The sequence below is a fragment of the Garra rufa genome, chromosome 10 (assembly GCF_049309525.1).
Source record: "Garra rufa chromosome 10, GarRuf1.0, whole genome shotgun sequence".
NCBI classification, from domain to species: domain Eukaryota; kingdom Metazoa; phylum Chordata; class Actinopteri; order Cypriniformes; family Cyprinidae; genus Garra; species Garra rufa.
The window spans coordinates 15,156,391-15,176,957 of NC_133370.1; the positions used below are offsets into that span (position 1 = coordinate 15,156,391).

The 20,567-nt window shown below is 34.9% G+C and overlaps 2 protein-coding genes across 4 annotated transcripts in view; both read right to left on the reverse strand.

Moving 5' to 3' along the window:
- The window catches only part of arhgef18a (rho/rac guanine nucleotide exchange factor (GEF) 18a), a 29,122-nt gene extending 18,584 nt beyond the window's left edge, over positions 1–10,538 (reverse strand). For all 3 annotated transcript variants that reach the window (XM_073848926.1, XM_073848925.1, XM_073848924.1), the window contains exon 1: positions 10,394–10,538. The gene's annotated coding sequence lies outside the window, so the exon portion shown is untranslated. The remainder of the gene's footprint in view (positions 1–10,393) is intronic.
- Positions 10,539–12,451: 1,913 nt separating this feature from the next.
- insra (insulin receptor a) overlaps positions 12,452–20,567 on the reverse strand; it is a 77,974-nt gene continuing 69,858 nt past the window's right edge. The window contains exons 15-21 of the mRNA XM_073849798.1: positions 19,974–20,041; positions 19,532–19,761; positions 19,107–19,217; positions 18,823–18,982; positions 16,423–16,552; positions 16,168–16,302; positions 12,452–13,871 (exon numbers count right to left, since the gene is read on the reverse strand). Coding sequence (XP_073705899.1) covers positions 13,517–13,871; positions 16,168–16,302; positions 16,423–16,552; positions 18,823–18,982; positions 19,107–19,217; positions 19,532–19,761; positions 19,974–20,041 — 1,189 coding nt within the window. The 3' untranslated portion in view covers positions 12,452–13,516. The remainder of the gene's footprint in view (positions 13,872–16,167; positions 16,303–16,422; positions 16,553–18,822; positions 18,983–19,106; positions 19,218–19,531; positions 19,762–19,973; positions 20,042–20,567) is intronic.

The window sequence follows — 20,567 nt, forward strand, 5'->3', positions numbered from 1 at the left end:
AATATATATCGTTATCGTTCAATATGGGGAAAAAAATATCGAGATTACATTTTTGCCATATCGCCCAGCCCTAGGCTTGACCCTGGGCTGGAAGATTGAGTATTGTGCATTTAAGTGATAAGTTTGTATTTCTGTAGCTCTAATAAAGTCTGTATGCTTCATATAGAGTTATAATTTATGTTTTAGCCTTTTCTTCAGGCCGCGGAAGCCTGTTGGGCTTGCATGTTGTTACGCACTTTGTTTCACAATGCCATTTCCTTGTTCTTATTTGATTTTAATAACTGATCAACAAAAATATGTATTAAAAATTAAGATAAAAATTATACAAAACGAAATTCGTTTAAGAAGGGATTTTCCACAAATAAAAACGTAGGAAGTGGTCAAAAATTGTGTCTGACCCTCTCCAATTCTCCCGGCGTATTGCCGTCTAATTCATACCACGTCCTTTATTACATTTACAAATTACACAAACGTCTTTCATAATTAACAGATTAAACTGAAACAAAACACAAACAAATAATATTTAAATATAAATGTAAAACAGAAAATAAATTTTCTTAAATGGCTACAACAATATAGATCGCACTTTCTCTTTCCGTTTGATCTGCTGTTTAATCTTTGCCGCTTTTTTGATCCTCGAAGTAAGGTTTTGCACCTCCGTTTGGTGATTAAAAATGTTTTAGATTTCTGCTTGAACTACAAGACGAGTTCTGTGTGTGTGTGTGTGTGTGTGTGTGTGTGTGTGTGATACCTGCGAGTTGTCCGCGCAGCTCAGGCTGCACTTTTGGCCGGTTTCATTAAGGGTGGGTAAAAAAATCGATTCTCCATTGCATCGCAATCCTCTCTTCATTGAGCTTGTTTTTTCCCCCGCATATGGCACGCGTGCGCGCCAGAAACGCGGCTGGCTTCGTTGCACAGAATTTGCACTGTGAGATACGTGCGCATTGTTTGACAGTGTTTCCATTAGGGGTGGGACGATACAGGTAACTCACGATTCAATTCTGTGGCGATATGTGGCCCACGATATCGATAATATCACGATTCGCGATATCTACGATATTCAATATATTGGAAGAAATTTCATCAACGATATATCACGATATATGTGACTGAAAAAGAAAAAAATACCCATAATAAGGAAATCTTAGGGTGTACTCACACTAGGCAGTTTGAACCGTGCCCGAGTGCGTTTGACCACCAAAGCGCGGTTTGTTTGACTAGTGTGAGTGCTCCGAACCGTGCCCGGGCGCGGCTCGTTTAGCCGGCCCTGGCCCGCTTGGAAGAGGTGTGCCAGAGCACGGTTCAGTTGGACTCGGGCGCGGTTCGCATGCAGTGTGAGCGCTAACCGTGCTGGAGCACGGAACAGGACGTGTGATGTCGCGTTTTTGCGAGGTAATCAGCGTTTTTATAGTCCATAATCAAAGCTGCAAAGTCCTTGCTGCACTTCAGCTGGTACCTTGCAAACCTCCTCATACAAGCACGATTGCGCGAAAATTTTCGTGCCACAAATGCGATAGACATGTTTAACAATAGGCTGTGGACAACCGCGGAACAAACGACTCAAAATTACTATCCACAAAGTAAAAAGAGCGATCGACTAAACTGCGTTCAGCGAGAGCGCGCTCTTCCTGTTTATCCCGAAACCGTCAAACCATAATGACGTAAGCGTGCTCCGGCACGAATGCTGAAACCCTATGTGAGTGCAGGCCAGAGGGGGAGTGGGGAGGGGGGACAATCGTACTCGGGCCCGGTTCACGGTAACCGTGCCTAGTGTGAGTACACCCTTAAGCATTTATTAATGCCAACATTTTCAACACTGTGCAAAGAAATATGCATTTGCATAATAACTCACTGCCTCCTGGTCTTAAATGTAAACACTGTACAGCTAGACAGATAAAAGTGCCTGAACATTAAAAAAACAACATGAACATTAACTAACATGTGTAAACCGTGATACTGAAACGTCAGTAGTAAGTTACTGTAAAGTGCTTTATGTTAACCTGGACAGTGGTCTCATCAAGGCATATTCTTCTTGAGGAACACTAACGCCTGTTTCACACATACTCCGTCTGCGATGCAGAAGCAGCACGGACTCGTTTTGCTTTCACACAGAACACGTTTTATAAACAACGTATTATTCAATGCACTTGAATGCACTTGCACACCGCTTCTGGGACGTACTGCCGGACAGCAACCGCGTGCAGTGTGAACGCTCTAATCCGTTAACATGGGTGCGGAAAAAAAATACTCAACGCATACGTGTGAAACAGCCAGGCGTAACTGATCAGCATGCTCAACTAGCGGGTGCGTCTTTGTTTGGTTTTCGTTATTTTCCGCCATTTTTCTCACTTCTCTTTTTCTGCGCTTCTTCTCTGTTGTTGTTAGAGAACTTGTGTTCTTCACTGGCCGCTGCTTCTGCCACTTTACCCCTATTTACTCGAACAGCGCCCCCCGCAAACAGAATGGTAGATATTGGGTAGTGACAGTGACACTGACGACGGGTAAATTAATCATTTTGTGTTGTAATAAAATATCGATATTGGCCGTTAGTGTATCGATTATTTATTGCGACAGAGAGCACAACAATATATTGCAATATCGATTTTTTTTCCCACCCCTAGTTTCCATCTGCAGTTTTTTACTTTACACGCCTTCATTTCTGCCGTTTGTAATACAGTACTATTAGATGCACTAAACTCGCGCACTGACAGATTTTCACTGGCTCTTTGTGTTTGTTCGTCTTAAAAAGCTCAATTGCGGATGCGGTTAAATGCACTTGCATTTTCGAATACTTTTATATGAAACTGATGTACACACAGTCAAGTATGTTTTCAGAGCAGGACATCTGATATATGGAAATAGATTTGTGCATTCGTTTGAATGCAGCCTGTTAAAGCAGCCACTGTCTATCATCTCATCAGTAATAAAAAAATTGATGTATAAAATGTAGCCATGTGCAGTTATATTGAAAACTGAGAATGTGATGCATGGTTATATTTAGTTGATATTGAAAATCGTAATTAAATTGAATCTTAATTTTAAGAAGGCAGTACTAACATACAAAGATTCCAAATATAAACAAACAAAAAGCATAGAAACTGCAATTTTATATATTGTTAAAACGTAAAGATTCCCACCCCTACTGTTAATATGAAATAACACTTTACAATGAGCCCATTTGTAACATCAACTAAGATTGATGAAAGCTGTAGAATAGAAGTGTTGTTCCTTGTTAGGGTGTTATTTTGTTAACATTAATGAACTATGAAATAACTTTAATAATCAATATATAATTAAAATGAATACTTTTATTAATTTACGAAGTATGGTTTAGTACTTTTTTAAAAATAGCAGAGCACTATTTTAGTTGCCTTTCAGTATCTATTTTCAAAAACGGTAGCACTTTACAATAAGGTTCATTAGTTAAACATTAGTTAATGTATTAACTAACATGAACTAACCATGAGCAATACATTAGTTACTGTATTTACTAATCTTCATTAACGTTAGTTAACGGAAATACAGTTGTTCATTGTTTGTTCATGTTAGTTCACACTGCATTAACTAATGTTAACAAGATTTTAATAATGTATTAGTAAATGTTGAAATTAACATTAACAAAGATTAATAAATGCTGTATAAGTGCAGTTCATTATTAGTTCATGTTAACTAATGTGGTTAACTAATGTTAACTAATGAACCTTATTGTAAAGTGTTACCTCAAAAACTATCGGTTAATTAATCGGTATCGGCCAGTGTGGTCCAACCTAGCTATCGGTAAAAACCAATATCGGTCGACCTCTAGTTTCTTTGATGAATAGAAAGTTCAGAAGAACAGCATTTACCTGAAATAGAAATCTTTTGTAACATTATAAATGTCTTTATCATTACTTTTGATCAATTTAAAGCATCCTTGCTAGATTAAAGTATTATTTTCTATAAGTATTTTACAATGTTGCTGTATTTAGGAACAAATAAATGCAGATTGGTTAGCAGAAGAGACTTCTTTAAAAAAAATGTATTGTTCAAAAACTTTTGACTGGCAGTGTATGTAAGGAATAATTGACGACGGGCCGTAGAATTCTTAGAAAATAATGCACACCCGAGGTGGTGATGCGGTCACGACGCGAAGCGGAGTGGCCGTTACACCTCGGGTGTGCATTATTTTCGTAGAATTCTACGGCCCGAAGTCAATTATTCCGCTTATACTACAGTTACCACACCTCAAGACATCGATCAAATGATATATTTCAAGACATTCGTCCCGTTTTTATCCTTAAAACTCTATTGTGAGTAGGATTAATTTCTTACGCAGCTCATTCAACAGCTTCGTTGCTAGTTCCAAAACGTCATTTTAGAACTAGTAACGACGCTTGGGCTGTTAATAGCTAAATAATGCCGTTAATAATGAAGTTTAGACAGACCGAAAGACAAGCAGACAGACGGAAAGAGTGAGGGAGAGAAAAACTAAGTGTATGACTTTACCTCTCTCACGTCTGTGTCTCTCAAGGGTGACTGGCAGCATCGTCTCTACTAGCAGTTAAACTTTAAGTTCATTTTCTTCAAGACCACGCCGTTGTTACCTCGCTTGTGAGAGCTGTCATATCGTTTTTAAGTTGTTAATCGTCAGAGCAGCGCTAACAACATTAGCGCGAATGCTAACGCGAGTGCAAACTGTAACGTTATGTGTGTGCGTCTGCTGTGAGGTGAGTGAGAGAGGGCGAGAGAAATAGTTTGTGCTTTCCGATCCGTACATAATAAAACCTAATATATTTTGGGAAAAAACATGGAAATAATCTGTCGTTTTTATCCGGATGTTTACTGTATTTATTATTTTGGTCGGTGTCATTGTGGGTTTTAGTTATTTTGCTGTTTTGGGCTGTAAGGACCTTTGAAATAACTGAAATCGTGTGGCGAAGTGATATAGACATGCACTGCGGTCTAAAGCTGCCTGGAACTACGTTCGCCGTGCGTTTCCCTGAATATAATGCACACCTCTAGAACGTTCGTCAGCCAATCAGATTCAAGCATTTAACGGCCCTGTAGTATAAATACTTATAATTACACTACAAATGTTTGAAGCCAGTAATTAATACTTTTATTTAGCAATGAGACTTTAAAATGTATTTGTTATTGTATGTAAAAGTCATTAATGTCACTTTTGATCAATTTCAAATAAATCCTGTCCTTTTGAACTTTTATCTAAGAATCCTGAAAAAAATTGATCACTTTCCACATAAATATTAAACAGCGCAACTGTTTTCAACAACAATAATATAAGAAATGTTTCTTGAGCACCAAATCAGTATATTAAAATGATTCCTGTCAGACTAAAGACTGGAATAATGGCTGCTGAAAAAATAGCTTTTCTATAAAATATATGCCTTGGCTAGCATGGGACTTCAAAAACATTATAAAAAAATCTTACTGATCCCAAACTTTTGAACAGTAATGCAATGCAGTTTGAAGTAGTTTAAGATGAAGTATTGGATGATACCCTGCAGGGCACTGTGATGTGACTCATGACAACAACCAAAGGGCTTCATTCTGAAAATAGCCAAGCAAAACATGTATAAAGACAAGACAATTCTCAGGAAACCCAAAGAAACATGTTGACAAATCTACACCACACTATGAGATTATATTATTTATACACCAAAGGGTGTGTCTTAAAAAAAAACACTGAAGAAGAATCATACTGTTTGACACATCAAGGTAATGTCACAGTAAGGAGTTACAGAGCCAAACAACACTTTACCCCACTGACTTTAACTGAACAGGAAAAAAAAAGAAAAAGACTGAGACATTCTTTAAATATCTTCTTTTGTGTCCCACACAAGGAAGGAAGGATTTGGAACGCCATGAAAAGAGAGTAAATGATGACGGAAGTTACAAATGTATGCGAACTACCCTATAATTGTAGCTGTCATATTAAGTTGTGATAGGAAAAATCGTTTTAACATAATCAACAACAACAAAAATCACTTATACACTACCAGTCAAAAGTTCAACAGTAAGATTTTTAATGTTTTTTTAAAGAATTCTCTTCTGCGCACCAAGCCTGCATTTATTTGATCCAAAATACAACAAAAACAATACTATTGTGAAATAATTTTACTATTTAAAACAACTGCTTTCTATTTGAATATATTTTAAAATGCAATTTATTTCTGTGATCAAAGCTAAATTTTTAGCATCATTACCCCAGTCTTCGTGTCATGTGATCCTTCAGAAATCCTTCTAATATGCTGATCAAGAAACATTTGAAAGAGTTGAGCACATTGTTTTAGGATGTTTGATGACTAGAAAGATCTAAAGATCAGCATTTATCTGAAATAAAAAGCTTTTGTAACAGAAGAAATTATAGAAATTAATACTTTTATTTAGCAAATGCTAAATTGATCAAAAATGATGATAAAGACATTTATAATGTTACAAAAGATTTCTGCTGTTCTTCTGAATTTTCTATTCATCAAATTCATCAATTGAATTTTAGCTGTTTTCAGCATAATAATAATAAAAAATGTTTTTTTTGAGCAGCAAATCAGAATATTAGAATGATTTCTGAAGGATCATGTGACTGGAGTAATGATGCTAAAACCCAGCTTTAAAATCACAGGAATAAATTAAATTTTAAAATGCATTCAATTAGAAAACAGTTATTTTATATAGTAAAAATGCATTTTAAAATTGTACTGTTCTTGCTGTACTTTGGATCAAATAAATGTAGGCTTAGTGAGCAAAAGTGACTTATTTAAAAAAAAAAAAAAATGTCTCTTCAAAAACTTGACTGGTAGTGTATTAAGAGACTAAACTGTTACAGTGACTGTAGCAACTGCTAAATCAAGAAAGGCACGATACACCTTGTGAACACACTAACAATGCATAGTAGCACTCAAACAATGTGTGCACTGCTATGCATACAGTTCATTCATTCATAAAGACTAGCATGTGTAAAGTGCATAAAAGAGGCAAACCAATAGAGCAAACTTGCCCAAAATAAACACATGACTTGTGCTCCATTATAAGGTGGAGGATACTGACTAGGATGCACATTTTGTACTCAAATCCAGCTGCACCTTGATGAATGGCGGGCACTGACTTGCCACTTTAAATTGCTGGGAGACCAAAAAGTGTCATTGCATGGGCTGAGTCACATTTAAGTAACACTCAGACCTTTCCTTGGCAGTTATGTAATGACGTTTTCCAGGAGGTGGTTTCATTACTGTAGCTTTCACGCTGAATGACAACGGCTGCTGCAGGCTGCACCTCCCTTGAATCATCTGCTGGATGGAGATGAATATGTGGCTAAGGTTTATGCTTATCGGTCAAACAAGAAAAGCAGGCTACCCCAGTCTGGGAAAAAAACAAAAAAAACCACAAAAACCACCCTCCTTCTTTCACACTGAGAATAAGACAGATGAAATTTGACTCTTCCACCATCTTTGTTTTTCATATAAACTAAAAACCACCATGATGAACATGAGGGAGGGCATCGGTTACATTAATATTAACTGGGTTTGCACAGGTGTGATCACAGGATGCAGCAGCTGCAAATTGTGAGTTTTTTGTTTACACATGCGGTAACTGATTTACTAGTTCTGTTACTGTGTACAAAACGCCTAGATTGCAAACTGCCTCTGACCATGAAGCCAACCTCCCCCCTCACACATCAACAGGCCAGATACAGAAAGCCTCCCTTTTTTTTCCACAAAAAAAATAGATAAGATAAAGATTACCCATAACATTAAAAGACGTTGACTTTTAAAAATTTGGCTGAATTAGGTGAGCTCTTGATCAGAGTAAAGGGACTGACTTTACTAGAGGAATAAAGGAGTAGCATAGCATGAGCTTCATATAAGCATATTAAATTGAATGCTGAAGGCAAAACGTGTGGAAGCTGCTAAATCATATAGAGAAGGACTTAGTAAGCAGGAAAGGGCGCAATAGTTTGACCAACTTAGGTTAATAGGTGCGAAAGATACGTACAAGCAGTATTAAGATATTAGCCTAATATTTCACCTTCCTGACAGGAAATGAAAAGAACAAACATGAATGTGGTCAAGAATCTTGCCCTGGAAATCCGGATTCATTTTTGGCATTGAACACCTTTTGTTCCTCAGACAGTTTTTTGCACTCTTCTCCTTGATTTGATATAACTTTTGGCAGTATAGTACTCTAAATATTTTTTCCCGGTCCGACTGATTAGTACAGCCCAAAACATGACAATAATTGACCATTTTCAGAGCAATGATCAGCAAAATGTCTGAGTTTCGTTCAGGTTCAGTTGCGTAGTTTACGTTCAGTGCCACCAATATGGCCAATTGATAACGTGTCGTGAAAAAACTCTTTTTACAATAAAAACAGTGCAGTCCAATAAAATATCTTTAACAGTCATTGTAGTTGACTTTGAAGAAGGCATGATGGTTGCGGTTCATATATTTATATCATAGATTATATTTTTTATATACCTTTATCTTAGAAGTCCTATTCAAATTGGGGTTGTTATTTTTTTTTTTACTTGAAATAAAGTGAAATGCATTTTATTTTAGCTAGATGACAATTTAATTTACTACGAGGTACTAAAATAATTAAAAGAAAATGGAATAAAAGAAAATAGTAAAAACAACAACAAAAAAAATTAACAACCCCCCCCCCCCCCTAAAAATTACAGTTTTATATTAATAAAAAAAATAATACTACTTTATATTTCATTAAAAATACCCTATAAGGTTAAAAAAAAAATAATAATAATAATAATAATTGGAAGCTTTTTCACGGCGCTTCATCAATTGGCCATATTGGCAGCATTGAACGTAAACACTAAATGTCACTAAACCAAACAAAACTCACATATTTTGCTGATTATGGTCAATTATTGTCATGTTTTGGGCTGTACTAATTGGTCGGACAGGGAAAAACATTTGGAAAACTATAGACTGCCAAAAGTTCTAACAAATCAAGGAGAAGAGTGCAAAAAAGTGTTAGCCAAACTGAACCGGGATTCTTTCAAGGGCAAGAATTTTGACAACATTCATGTTTGTTCTTATCATTTCCGGTCAGGTAGGTGAAATATTAGGCTAATATCTTAATAAATACTGTTCGTTTGTATCTTTACCACCTAGGAACTTTAGTTTGTCAAAATATTGTGCCCTTTCCTGCTTACTAAATCCTTCTCTATATGATTTAGCAGCATCCACATGTTTTTTCATGGCTTAGACAGCATAAATTAGCAGTACAACGTATTCAGTAAGACATTAACCATACAATCCATGCTGTTGTTTACATGCGAGTATCGCCAATATGGCTGTGAATCCGGGTAATTTTCCAAATCGTGGCGTAAGTGCAAACCCTCTATTGTACTACATTTAAATTAAGGCAATAGTGCCTACTTATTGACTACTAGGACTATTGACTTAAATACATTCTAATAACTAGCTGAATAGTTACAAGCAGCTAAAGAAAAATTGCTAGTATTTAACAAACAAATCAGAAGTGAATAGATCATTAGTGCCAGAGTCCCCTGGAGGAAAGAAAAGCAAAAAATTGCTATTTGTTAACAGTGGAATTGTCGTTACCTGTCACTGTTCAGACTCTTAGAAGAGTATAATTACTAGAAGGTAATGAATAAGGGACAAGTGTCTACTTGAACAGATACTAGTCATTACTAGAATAAGTATTAGTTTCTAAAGTACGAAAGGTTACAAGTGAAACTGACAAATATGCTAGTCACTGTTTGATTAAAAACAAGTATGTGGAACAAAGGAAAACAAGTCAAGTCATCTTACAAACACAAAGTCACAAGACCACAAACCAGCAAAAAACTCAGTCTTTCTACAGATCTGACACTGGTGAAAATAGTGTCATGAATGAATTAGTCATTAATCAGAGACAGAATGCGAGGAATGTAATGGTCGAAGAGATAAAGCATCCTGCATTCCTCATCAGCACAGCAGAGTGTAAACAACCATCAAACCGATCAGAAAACGTAACTTCACTGACCACATCTACTCGCCACGATAAACATGTCATGTTCTGATTAATTCACAAAACGGTTTGTGGTCACTTCAGAATTAAAAGGCATCATTATTAATGCTGAAGTAATGTTAAAAACACAGCGAAACTTTTCCTGCTGCTGATCTCATACGTCACACAGCGGTAGCCGCAACGATAAATGAATGATAGGCCACAAAAACTAAAAACGGACCACTTGAAAGACGTCGTATATCTCTGGACAAAACCTAAAAGAGTACTTAGTAACAAACACACATGTTTCGTAAACTATAAACCAGAACGTTAATTAAAAAACACGAGGCCTCGATGACAAAACTTTAAACACAAAGAGGATCGCGCAAACTTCAAGATAGCTAACGTTACAAAAGTTTCCACTCACCTTTTTTTGAGAAACATCACATCATTTAAGCTTCGAAACGTTTATTCCTTATCTTATCATTTCATCTTCTTATTTTTAAAGGACAGTTTTTCTTTTCTCAAGCATCCGACGCACCGGTTACAACAAGTGCAGTGCACACATACAAGGGAACGATTACTCTCCTCATGCACGCTCCCGCCCGCGCGCGCACGCACACTTCGAGGCATGACGGGAACAGAAGGCGTTTCACCTGCAGCAGTTTTGTTGTTTCTGTCAATTTTAGTAGTATGTTCCGTATAGTTTTTTTAAATAAAAATTATTTTATTTCAGACTTAGTTGTAGTTATTTTAGTACATAATTCAGCTAGACGAACTTCTACAAATAGGATTTGCCAGAGTTTATAAAATTGGGATATACAGGGTGAGTAAATAGAAAGAAACAGAAATAAAGCAAATAAGACTGGAAACAAATATATATAGATAAAACAAATAAGATAACTAAACATAACATAAGCAGACAGTGTTTGTGTGCGTTAGTCACTCTCACAGGTTTGGCATAGTAGCCTATTCTGTGGAATATTATAGGCTATAAAATAGTATTATATGTTATATAGAGAAAGAACCTGCTACTTCATAATCCGATTATGTAATTTAGCATTAAAGGAGACGTTCACTTCCTCCAGCTTATTAAATGTGATTTTATGTTTGTGCTTGTGGAAATAGATCTTAATTATATCTATTTTTTTGTACTTACAAAGCACAGCTGAAGTCACAAGTTTACATACACCTTGCACAATCTGCAAAATGTTAATTATTTAACCAAAATAAGAGGGATCATACACAATGCATGTTATTTTTTATGTAGTACTGACCTGAATAAGATATTTCACATAAAAGACGTTTACATATAGTCTACAAGGGGAAAAAAAATAGTTGAATTAATAAATGGCCCCGTTCAAAAGTTTACACACACTTGATTCTCAATATTGTGTTCTTACCTGAATGATCCACAGCTGTTTTTTTTTTTTTTTTGTTTAGTGATAATTGTTCATGAGTCCCTTATTTGTCCTGAATATGTATGTGTGTATTTGAACCCTTTTCAACAATGACTGTATGATTTTGAAATCCATCTTGTCACACTGAGGACAACTGAGGGACTCATATGCAACTATTACAGAAGGTTCAAACACTCACTGGTTCAGAAGGAAAAACCATGTAATAAGAGCTAAGGGGCGAAAACTTTTTGAATTTGAAGATCAGGGTAAATTTAACATGTTTTTGTCTTCTGTGAAACATGTAAGTATCGTTTGTAGCTTCTGAAGGGCAGTAAAAAATGAAAAAAAAAAAAAAAAAAAAAAATATATTTAGGCAAAATAAGAAAAATGTACAATGTTCAAAAGTTTTCACCCCCTTTTCTTAATTCATTGTTTTTTTCCTTCTGGAGCATCAGTGAGCGTTTGAACCTTCTGTAATAGCTGGATATGAGTCCCTCAGTTGTCCGCAGTGTAAAAAAGGTGGATCTCAAAATACGTCAGTCATTGTTGTGTTTCAAAGAGAAAAAAAACAGCAGGCAGTTGAACAACTATCAAAAAAAAAAAACCCAGCTGTGAATGATTCAGGTAACAACACCGTTTTAAGAATCAAGTGTTTGTAAACTTTTAAACAGTGTCATATGTAAACATCTTTTACATTAAATATCTTATTCCTGTCAGTACTAAATAAAAAATAACATGCATTTTGTATCACCCCTCTTATTTTGGTAAAATAATGAACATTTTGCAGATTCTGCAAGGTGTATACAAACTTTTTACTTCAACTGTATGTGTTTCATGCAAATGTAATTGTAGCAAGCATTAAGTGGTATAGTTATGTGTGAATTATTATCGAAAATGACTACACACTTCCTCTGGTAACTATGTTACTATGTTGGTCAGGGTTTTTGCAGTGTATCTGAGGACTATTTTGAATGTGCTGTAAAATGGGGACATTTGCAGGGACAGGACATAAAAACTGGACTGTCCTGAAAATGCAGATAGTTCACACATTTTCTCACAAGAAAACCACAACAGAAACACATCCATTCGCTCTTGTTGAATGCACGTCACTGCTTTATTTACAGCAGTTATTTCCATTGATATCAAGATTTGACATCTGAAGCCGAAGGCGTCTAGATACTCCTGTGCATCTTGGAGCTGCTGGCTGATCAGAGGTCCAGGATGATTAGTATGATTTTCAGATTAGAAAAAATAAAGATTCGAGACAAACATGTAAAAACATTTCTACAACCGGCAATAACTCTCAAATGACGACATATCAACTATGTACAAAAACATCAATAATATATTTATATATATACTTTTATCATCATCTATACCCACTAAAATATATCAAAGCAGCAACTATTGGTCAATCTGAGGAACTCATTTAGTCAAAAGTCCTGAAAACAGTTTAAATATCCTTCAGCTGTAGATGTGTGAACACCAAGGGGGAAAAATAAGAAAAAAAGAGCACAGGTAAGCAAATAAATAAAAAAATAGAGTCCAAAAATCTGTTCGTTCTCTGTGTAGTCTGGAATACTGAGTAGGAGATAGAAAAGCAGTGTCTTGTACAGGCTTCCCCTGTAGACAGTTTGTTCTTGGAAGGATGCTGAATGTCATCCTACAGTTCCCAAGTTCAACAGGTTTGCCACCAAAGCCAAAAGCATACAGATTCAGACACAACTCCATGTTGTCATGACATAGGCCACAAACAGAGTAAGGTCACTTTTTTTCTCTTAGTTTCTTCTAGATTCTGTCTTTTTCTGGAGAGAGTCAGGGAGAATCTGTTAGTGGATGAGGGGAGAGTCTGAGGAGATGTAAGGTTTAAAGCAGCCTTCTGGTTGTCTGAGGTTAATTTCACAGTTTGTTCCATTTGACCAGTCTTTGAAACTTGGCAAATACTTAAAAAAAAAAAAGAAGCAGTTGATGTGTATCTTCTTTAAATACAAGAAAAAAAACCTGCACCCTGTAGCATACTGAGGCAGTAAAGAAGAAAACAAATGTCCTGAGATTACTTTCTGAAGGGCTTCTGATAATAGAGCTTGATAAAAGTGAATCTATAAAATGATGAAAAACAATCTAATATAGCTTGATGGGGGTTAATAATATTAGGAAGGGTTAGATCGGGGTAGGGATAAGATGCGTCCGTTTTTCTTGCTGCCATTCATATGTGTATACGGCACGTGCTCCTCGTAACTCCCCCTGAGGCCCACGGAGGAGCCCTCGTCCCCGTCTAGACAGCACTCCCTCTGAGAGTATGAGGAAGGGTCTAGCGGGATGCTCTCCATGTTCTCCAGGTCCATGTCAAATTCTTCCGTCTCAGGCGGCTTGTTCTCCTCGCTGTTAAAGAAGGAGACCTCCTGAAACGAGGGGTGCAGATCCTCCCGGAGCATCTCGATGATCTCCTGGAAGGTGGGCCTCATTTTGGGATTGTAATGCCAGCACATCTGCATCAGGTTATGCCTGGAAGATGAGAAAAAAAAAAAAAAGAGGAATATGAGTTAAAGACTTGTGCTGGGTAGATATGTAATCCATTAGATTACATTACCTAAAATACTCAAAATCAGACAACAGTTATTTAAATACAATATACTATAATATATATTGACTATATACTATAATATTGACTAAATAGTTATTGATTCTCCCTAATTAATATTTTTAAAAACCTTAAAAATATTAAGAAAAAAAAAATGTAACAACATTTTCATTTAACATTTTTAATTCATTATTAGCTTTTTATAAATTTACAAACTCCTAAACTTTACAAAACCCAGTTCAGGTGTTTAATGCACTTTATGCTGATGATAAAAGACATTTTTTTCCCCTCTGTGTATTTTTATATCAATAGATTTTTGCATAAATATTTTTAGATCAAAAAGATAATTCTATTCAAATCAATGTGATAAATGAGTTGAAAGTAATCCAAAAATAATGAAAAAGCTCAGATTATATGATCTAAAATGTGTAATGTAACAAATTATGTTACTAACAACAGCTATATTTAACTATAATTTATATTAATAGGTATAATTGCCAGCTTATTTAAAGCATTTTCTTTTTGTACAAAAAAAAAATAAAAAGTACATTTAGTCATTTAGCAGCCACTTTTATCTAAAGCAACAATATACAAATGAGGACAATATATAATAAGTTATAATAAATAAAAAGATAACAAGTAGACATAATCGAACAAGAATAAACGCTAATGTTAGGTCATTTTTTAATAAATAAAAAGAAAACAAGAGGAAAGAATAGAAAAAGAATAGAGAACGCTACTTTTTTTATGAAAAAGTAAACAATTAGTTTCAATAGAGATAGAACATTTGAAAGAATAGAAAAAAAATAGAGAACACTAGTCTTGGAGGGTCAATTTTTTGTAAATAAATAAAAATAAAAGCTAAAACATAGAAAAAGAATACAGAACGCTAGTATTGGAGGGTCAATGTTTTTTTGTAAAAAATAAAATAAAACAAATTTAAAGAATAGAAAAAAGGATAGAGAAGGCTAGTGTTGGAGGGTTATTGAAATTTTTTTTAATAAAAGCTGAAAGAATAGAAAAAGAATAGAGAACACTAGTGTTAGAGGGTCAATTAAAAAAAATAAATAAGAAAACAAGTCAAAAAATAGAAAAAGATTATAGAACGCTAGTGTTGGAGGGTCAATTTTTATAAATAAAGAAAAATAAAAGCTGAAAGATAGAAAAAGAATAGAGAACACTAGTGTTAGAGGGTCAATTAAAAAAAAATAAATAAGAAAACAAGTCAAAAAATAGAAAAAGATTATAGAACGCTAGTGTTGGAGGGTCATTTTTTAAAATAAATTAAAATAAAAGTTGAAACATTGGAAAAAGAATAGAGAACACTAGTGTTGGAGGGTAATTTTTTAAAAAATTAATTAAAATAAAAGCTGAAAGAATAGAAAAAGAATAGAGAACGCTAGTGTCTGAGGGTAAATGTTTTGGTAATTAAAAAATTAAGTCTGAAACAATAGAAAAAGAATAGAGAACACTAGTCATTTTTAAAAAATAAATTAAGAAAAAGAATAGAGAACACTAGTCATTTTTAAAAAATAAATTAAGAAAAAAAATAGAGAATGCTAGTTTTAGGGGGTCTTTTTTATATTAATTAAAATAAAAGCTAAAAGAACAGGAAAAAATAGAGAAAGCTAGTGTTGGAGGGTTTGTAAATAAATAAAAAGAAAAGTCGAAAGAATAGAATAAGAATAGAGAATGCTAGTGTTAGGCGGTCAGTTTTTTTTAAACAAATAAAAATAAAAGCTGAAAAAATAAAAAAAGAATAGCAAATGCTAGTGTTGGAGGGTCATTTTTTAATAAATAAAAACAAGTCGAAAGCAAAGAAATAGAATAGAGAACACTATCATTAGAGGGTAATGTGTTTTGTAAAAAAAATTAAATAAAATAAAAGCTGAAAATATAGAAAAAGAATAGAGAATGCTAGTGTTGGAGGGTCAATGAAAAGAAAACAGATAAAATAGAAACATATAGAGTGCTAGTGTTAGAGGGACAAGTGTAGATGGAAGAGACGTGTTTTATAGCCATTTCTTGAAGATAAATACAAAATTGTATTAAAAACTAAATTGTAAAGAAAATGTTCTTGAAAAATATAAACAATTCTATAAAATATAAAAATGTGTTGCTAAAAACAACTAAAATATTTTTGTGTGCACCAGTGAAAATGTGCAAGTAGAAATTGTAATGAGTGGCCAGCAGAAAAAAAAATGTCAGTGATATACTCACAATCTATCTGCGCAGTTGTCTGGTCTGTCCAGATATCCTCCCTCCATCACAAACTTAAGGACCTGTTCGTTGGACAGCCCCTGGTATGGCTGCTCAGCCAGAGTACTGATCTCCCATAACACCACGCCAAATGACCTGGACAAGCACAATATGGGTCATACGTGACTTAAACATTCGTTATCATTATCCTATAATGATGTATGGTATGATCTCTGTATACTTGGTTTTTTGTGTGTGTGCACATGCTCAGCTCACCAGCAGTCTGAGTGAGCTGTGAAAACTCCATCCTTCAGTGACTCAGGGGCCATCCATCTCACAGGAAGCAGGCCCTTCCCACCCTTTCTGTAGTAATCTGTCTCATAAATGTCTCTCGTCATGCCAAAATCTGACAGGAGAGAACACAAGACAAAATAACAGCATTAGAAAGCTCTTACAATAATAGATGACACAATGCAATATACAAGATATATTACAGCACATCCTGTGCTTCAACACTTGCACCTCCTTTATCATTATGAGAGCAGCTTATTTTGAATTAGACCCAAGACTAGTTCCACCCGGACAGAGAATCATTTATCATAAGTGGATAATTATACACTGTGATTTTTCATTCATATGAAAATGAAGCATTGAAAGCATGTATACATTTTAACCAGGTATTTGTACAGGAATTGTAATTGTGGGACACTGAATCAGAGTGTCTGCATTGTGTTGATTGTTTACAGTCGTCCTCTTTTTAGAGCTTTTTATTATTATTTTTCTTTTTATTCAGCATTTATCATTTGTTATTATTAGTTTATTCCTCATACAATGTAGTACCTACTCAGATAGTAAGAGATTTCAGATTACCCTTAATGGCAGCCAGCTCTACCATCTACTAAAATTCATTCTGCTTATTTAATTTCCTAACTACTATACCGTATGGAAGCCCGTTTCTGCCACTGAATAAATGATTAAAAAAAAATCTCACAATATGCAATTTTTTTCTCAGAACTGTGTGATATAAACTCGCAATTGCAAGTTACAAAGTCAAGATTTTGAGATATAAACTCAGAATTGCGAGAAATAAAGTCAGAATTGTGAGATAAAATTCGCAATACTGACTTTTTTCTCAGAATTATGTAATATAAACTCACAGTTGTGACTTATAAAGTCAGAATTCTGAGACATAAACTCAACTGCGAGAAATAAAGTCGGAAATGTGAGATATAAACTTGCAACTGACTTTTTTCACAGAATTGCGTGATATAAACACAATTGTGAGTTATAAAGTCAGAATTGTGAGATATAAACTCAATTGAGTTATAAAGTCAGAATTGTGAGATAAAAATTTAAATTTGCCCGATATCAACTTGCAATTGTGATTTATAAAGATACAAGTAAGATATAAACTCAATTGCAAGAAATAAAGTCAGAATTGTGAGATAAAATCCTGAATCCTGATATAAACTGTCAATTGCGAGTTATAAAGTCAGTCAAAATTGCATGTTATAAACTCACAATTGCATGAAGTAAAGTCAAAATAGTGAGATAAAAACTTGCCACTTTTTTTCTCAGAACTGCGTGATATAAACTCACATTTGCGAATTATAAAGTCAGAATTGTGAGATATAAACTCACAATTGCAAGAAATTAAGCCAGAATTGTATAAAATACTGACTTTTTTCTCAGAATTGCATGATATAAATTCGCAGTTTTTAGTTCTAAAGTCAGAATTGTGAGAAATAACGTCAGAATTGTAAGATAAAAACTCTTTTTTTTCTCAGAATTGCGTGATACAAACTCGAAATTGTGAGTTATAAAGTCAGGATTGTGAGATATAAACCACTGCGTAAAATAAAGTAAGAATTGTGTGAAATAAACTCGCAACTCTGACTTTTTTTCTCAGAATTGCGTGATACAAACTTGCAATTGCAGGTTATAAATTCAGAATTGTGAGATAAAAACTCGCAACTCTGACTTTTTTCTCAGAATTGCACGATACAAACTCGAAATTGTGAGTTATAAAGTCAGGATTGTGAGATATAAACCACTGCGTGAAATAAAGTCAGAATTGTGTGATATAAACTCACAATTGTGAGAAATAATGTCAGAATTGTGATAAAAACTCACAATACTAATTTTTTTCTCAGAATTGTATGATATAAACTCGCAATTGCGAGTTATAAAGTCAGAATTGCGTGATATAAATTCGCAAATTTAAGAAATAAAGTCGCAATTCTGACTTTTTTATGAGAATTGTGAGACAAAGTACAATTTTTAGGGGAAAAAGACTAATATGTTTTTAGAATTGCGAGTTTCTATCTCACAAAATTCTGACTCAACTCACAGTTGGGTGTTGTAAAATCAGAATTGCAAAATAGAAACTAGCAATTCTGAGAAAAAGTCACAAATGCGAGATATAAACTCCAAATTCTGAGAATAAAGTCAGAAATTGTATGTAAAAGTCAGAACTGTATGATAAAAATCGCAATACTGACTCACAATTGCGAGTTGTCACAGTTACCTTTTTTATTTTTTAACTGGTGGTGGAAATGGGCTTCCATAACCAGTATAAGTTATGTTAGGACCTTGGATCGTTCATAGCTTTGCATGGGGAATTTAGAGACTGGACCTCCTAAAACATAAATTTACCCCTATGATAAGATACTGTACCTCCAATTTTTACAGTCAGGTCTTCGGCCACCATGCAGTTCCTGGCAGCAAGGTCTCTGTGCACAAACTTCTTGGCGTTGAGATAAGCCATGCCATCTGCTATCTCTGCGGCCATCTGAATCATCTCTTTCAGCGTTGGAGGAGGCCGACCTGGATTATTCTGTCAAACAGCACAGTAAAACAAATATTCATTACTTACACAGTACTTTAATTAAACAAAACGTCTAGCTCCTTGACTAATGACTAATCAAAATAATAATGATTCCTCCGGTATGGTTTGTTACCTCTGAGTCAGGTCTGAGAGAACGCAGGTAACTCTTCAGATCACCATGTGTCATGAGCTCCATCACCACCAGAGTTGGCTGGCCTTTAGACACCACTCCCAGCAGCCTCACCTAATGCACAAAATCACATCAGTTACCCTCAAAATATGTCTAAACAAAACTAAAAACAAAAACTATTGCACATTTTTTCCAGTATATAAAATGAAGCTTATATAATAAAATATAATAAATGATCTAATAATTATATAATTAGAAAAAAATTGAGATACTGAAATAAGTTGAAATACTAAAATGACTAAAACTAAAATAAAAATATTAGTAAAATGAAAACTGCACAATAAAAAAAATAATACATTAAATACATACTATATAAATAATCTACAAAACATGCAGGACAGAAAGGTTGACATGTAGAGATGTCTTACCACATGGTGGCAGCTGAACGCCTTCATCACAGAAGCTTCATTGAGGAACTCAATCCTCTCTCTGAGGCTGGCCGACTCGTTAACCGTCTTCACTGCGACACAGGTCTGCGGCTCACCTTTAACTATGTCCTTTCCGATACCCTCATATACCATCCCGAAAGATCCCTGGCCTAACTCTCGCAACAGGTTAATCTTTTCACGAGGCACCTCCCACTCGTCTGGCTCATACACTGCACAAACACAACAGATGTGCATGACACACAGTGCCATATTTGATATGAAGCAGAATTCAGACAGAAGAGAAAGTCATTTTAAATGTGATGATCATCCTAAATCGATAACACTGTTAATGTGATCACGGTTCTATTAAAACAAAATTAAATGTGCATTGACCGCAGCATAGATCATTAAGCGCGAGAAAAAGCAAAGGAAAGTTGCTCACCCTCATCTGGGCTGAAATACTCTGGATTTGGAGAGGTGTAAAGTCGCCCAGTCGGACCTTCTGTTTGCCTGATCAGACGAAAAAACAAAATTAAATTCATAAAGGGCATAAAGATTTGTTTCCTGCATGGGTTTCAAAGGGATAGTTGACCCAAAAATGAAAATTCTGTCATTAATTACTCACCCTCATGTCGTTCCAAACCTGTAAGATCTTCATTCATCTTCGGAATGCAAATTAAGATATTTCTGATGAAATCCGAGAGCTTTCTGACCCTGCATAGACAGCAATGCAACTACCACGTTCAAGGCCCAGAAATGTAGTAAGGACATTGTTAAAATAGTCCATAGTTCTCGTAGCTTCATAAAATTATGGTTTAACCACAGATGTCACATGTAGTATTTTAACAATGTCCTTACTACCTTTTTGGGCCTTGACTGAATTAGTTGTAGTAGCATTGCTGTCTATGCAGGGTCAGAAAGCTCTCAGATTTCCTCAAAAATATCTTAATTTGTGTTCCGAAGATGAACAAAGGTCTTACGGGGACATGAAGGTGAGTAATTAATGACAGAATTTTCATTTTTGGGTAAGCTTTTT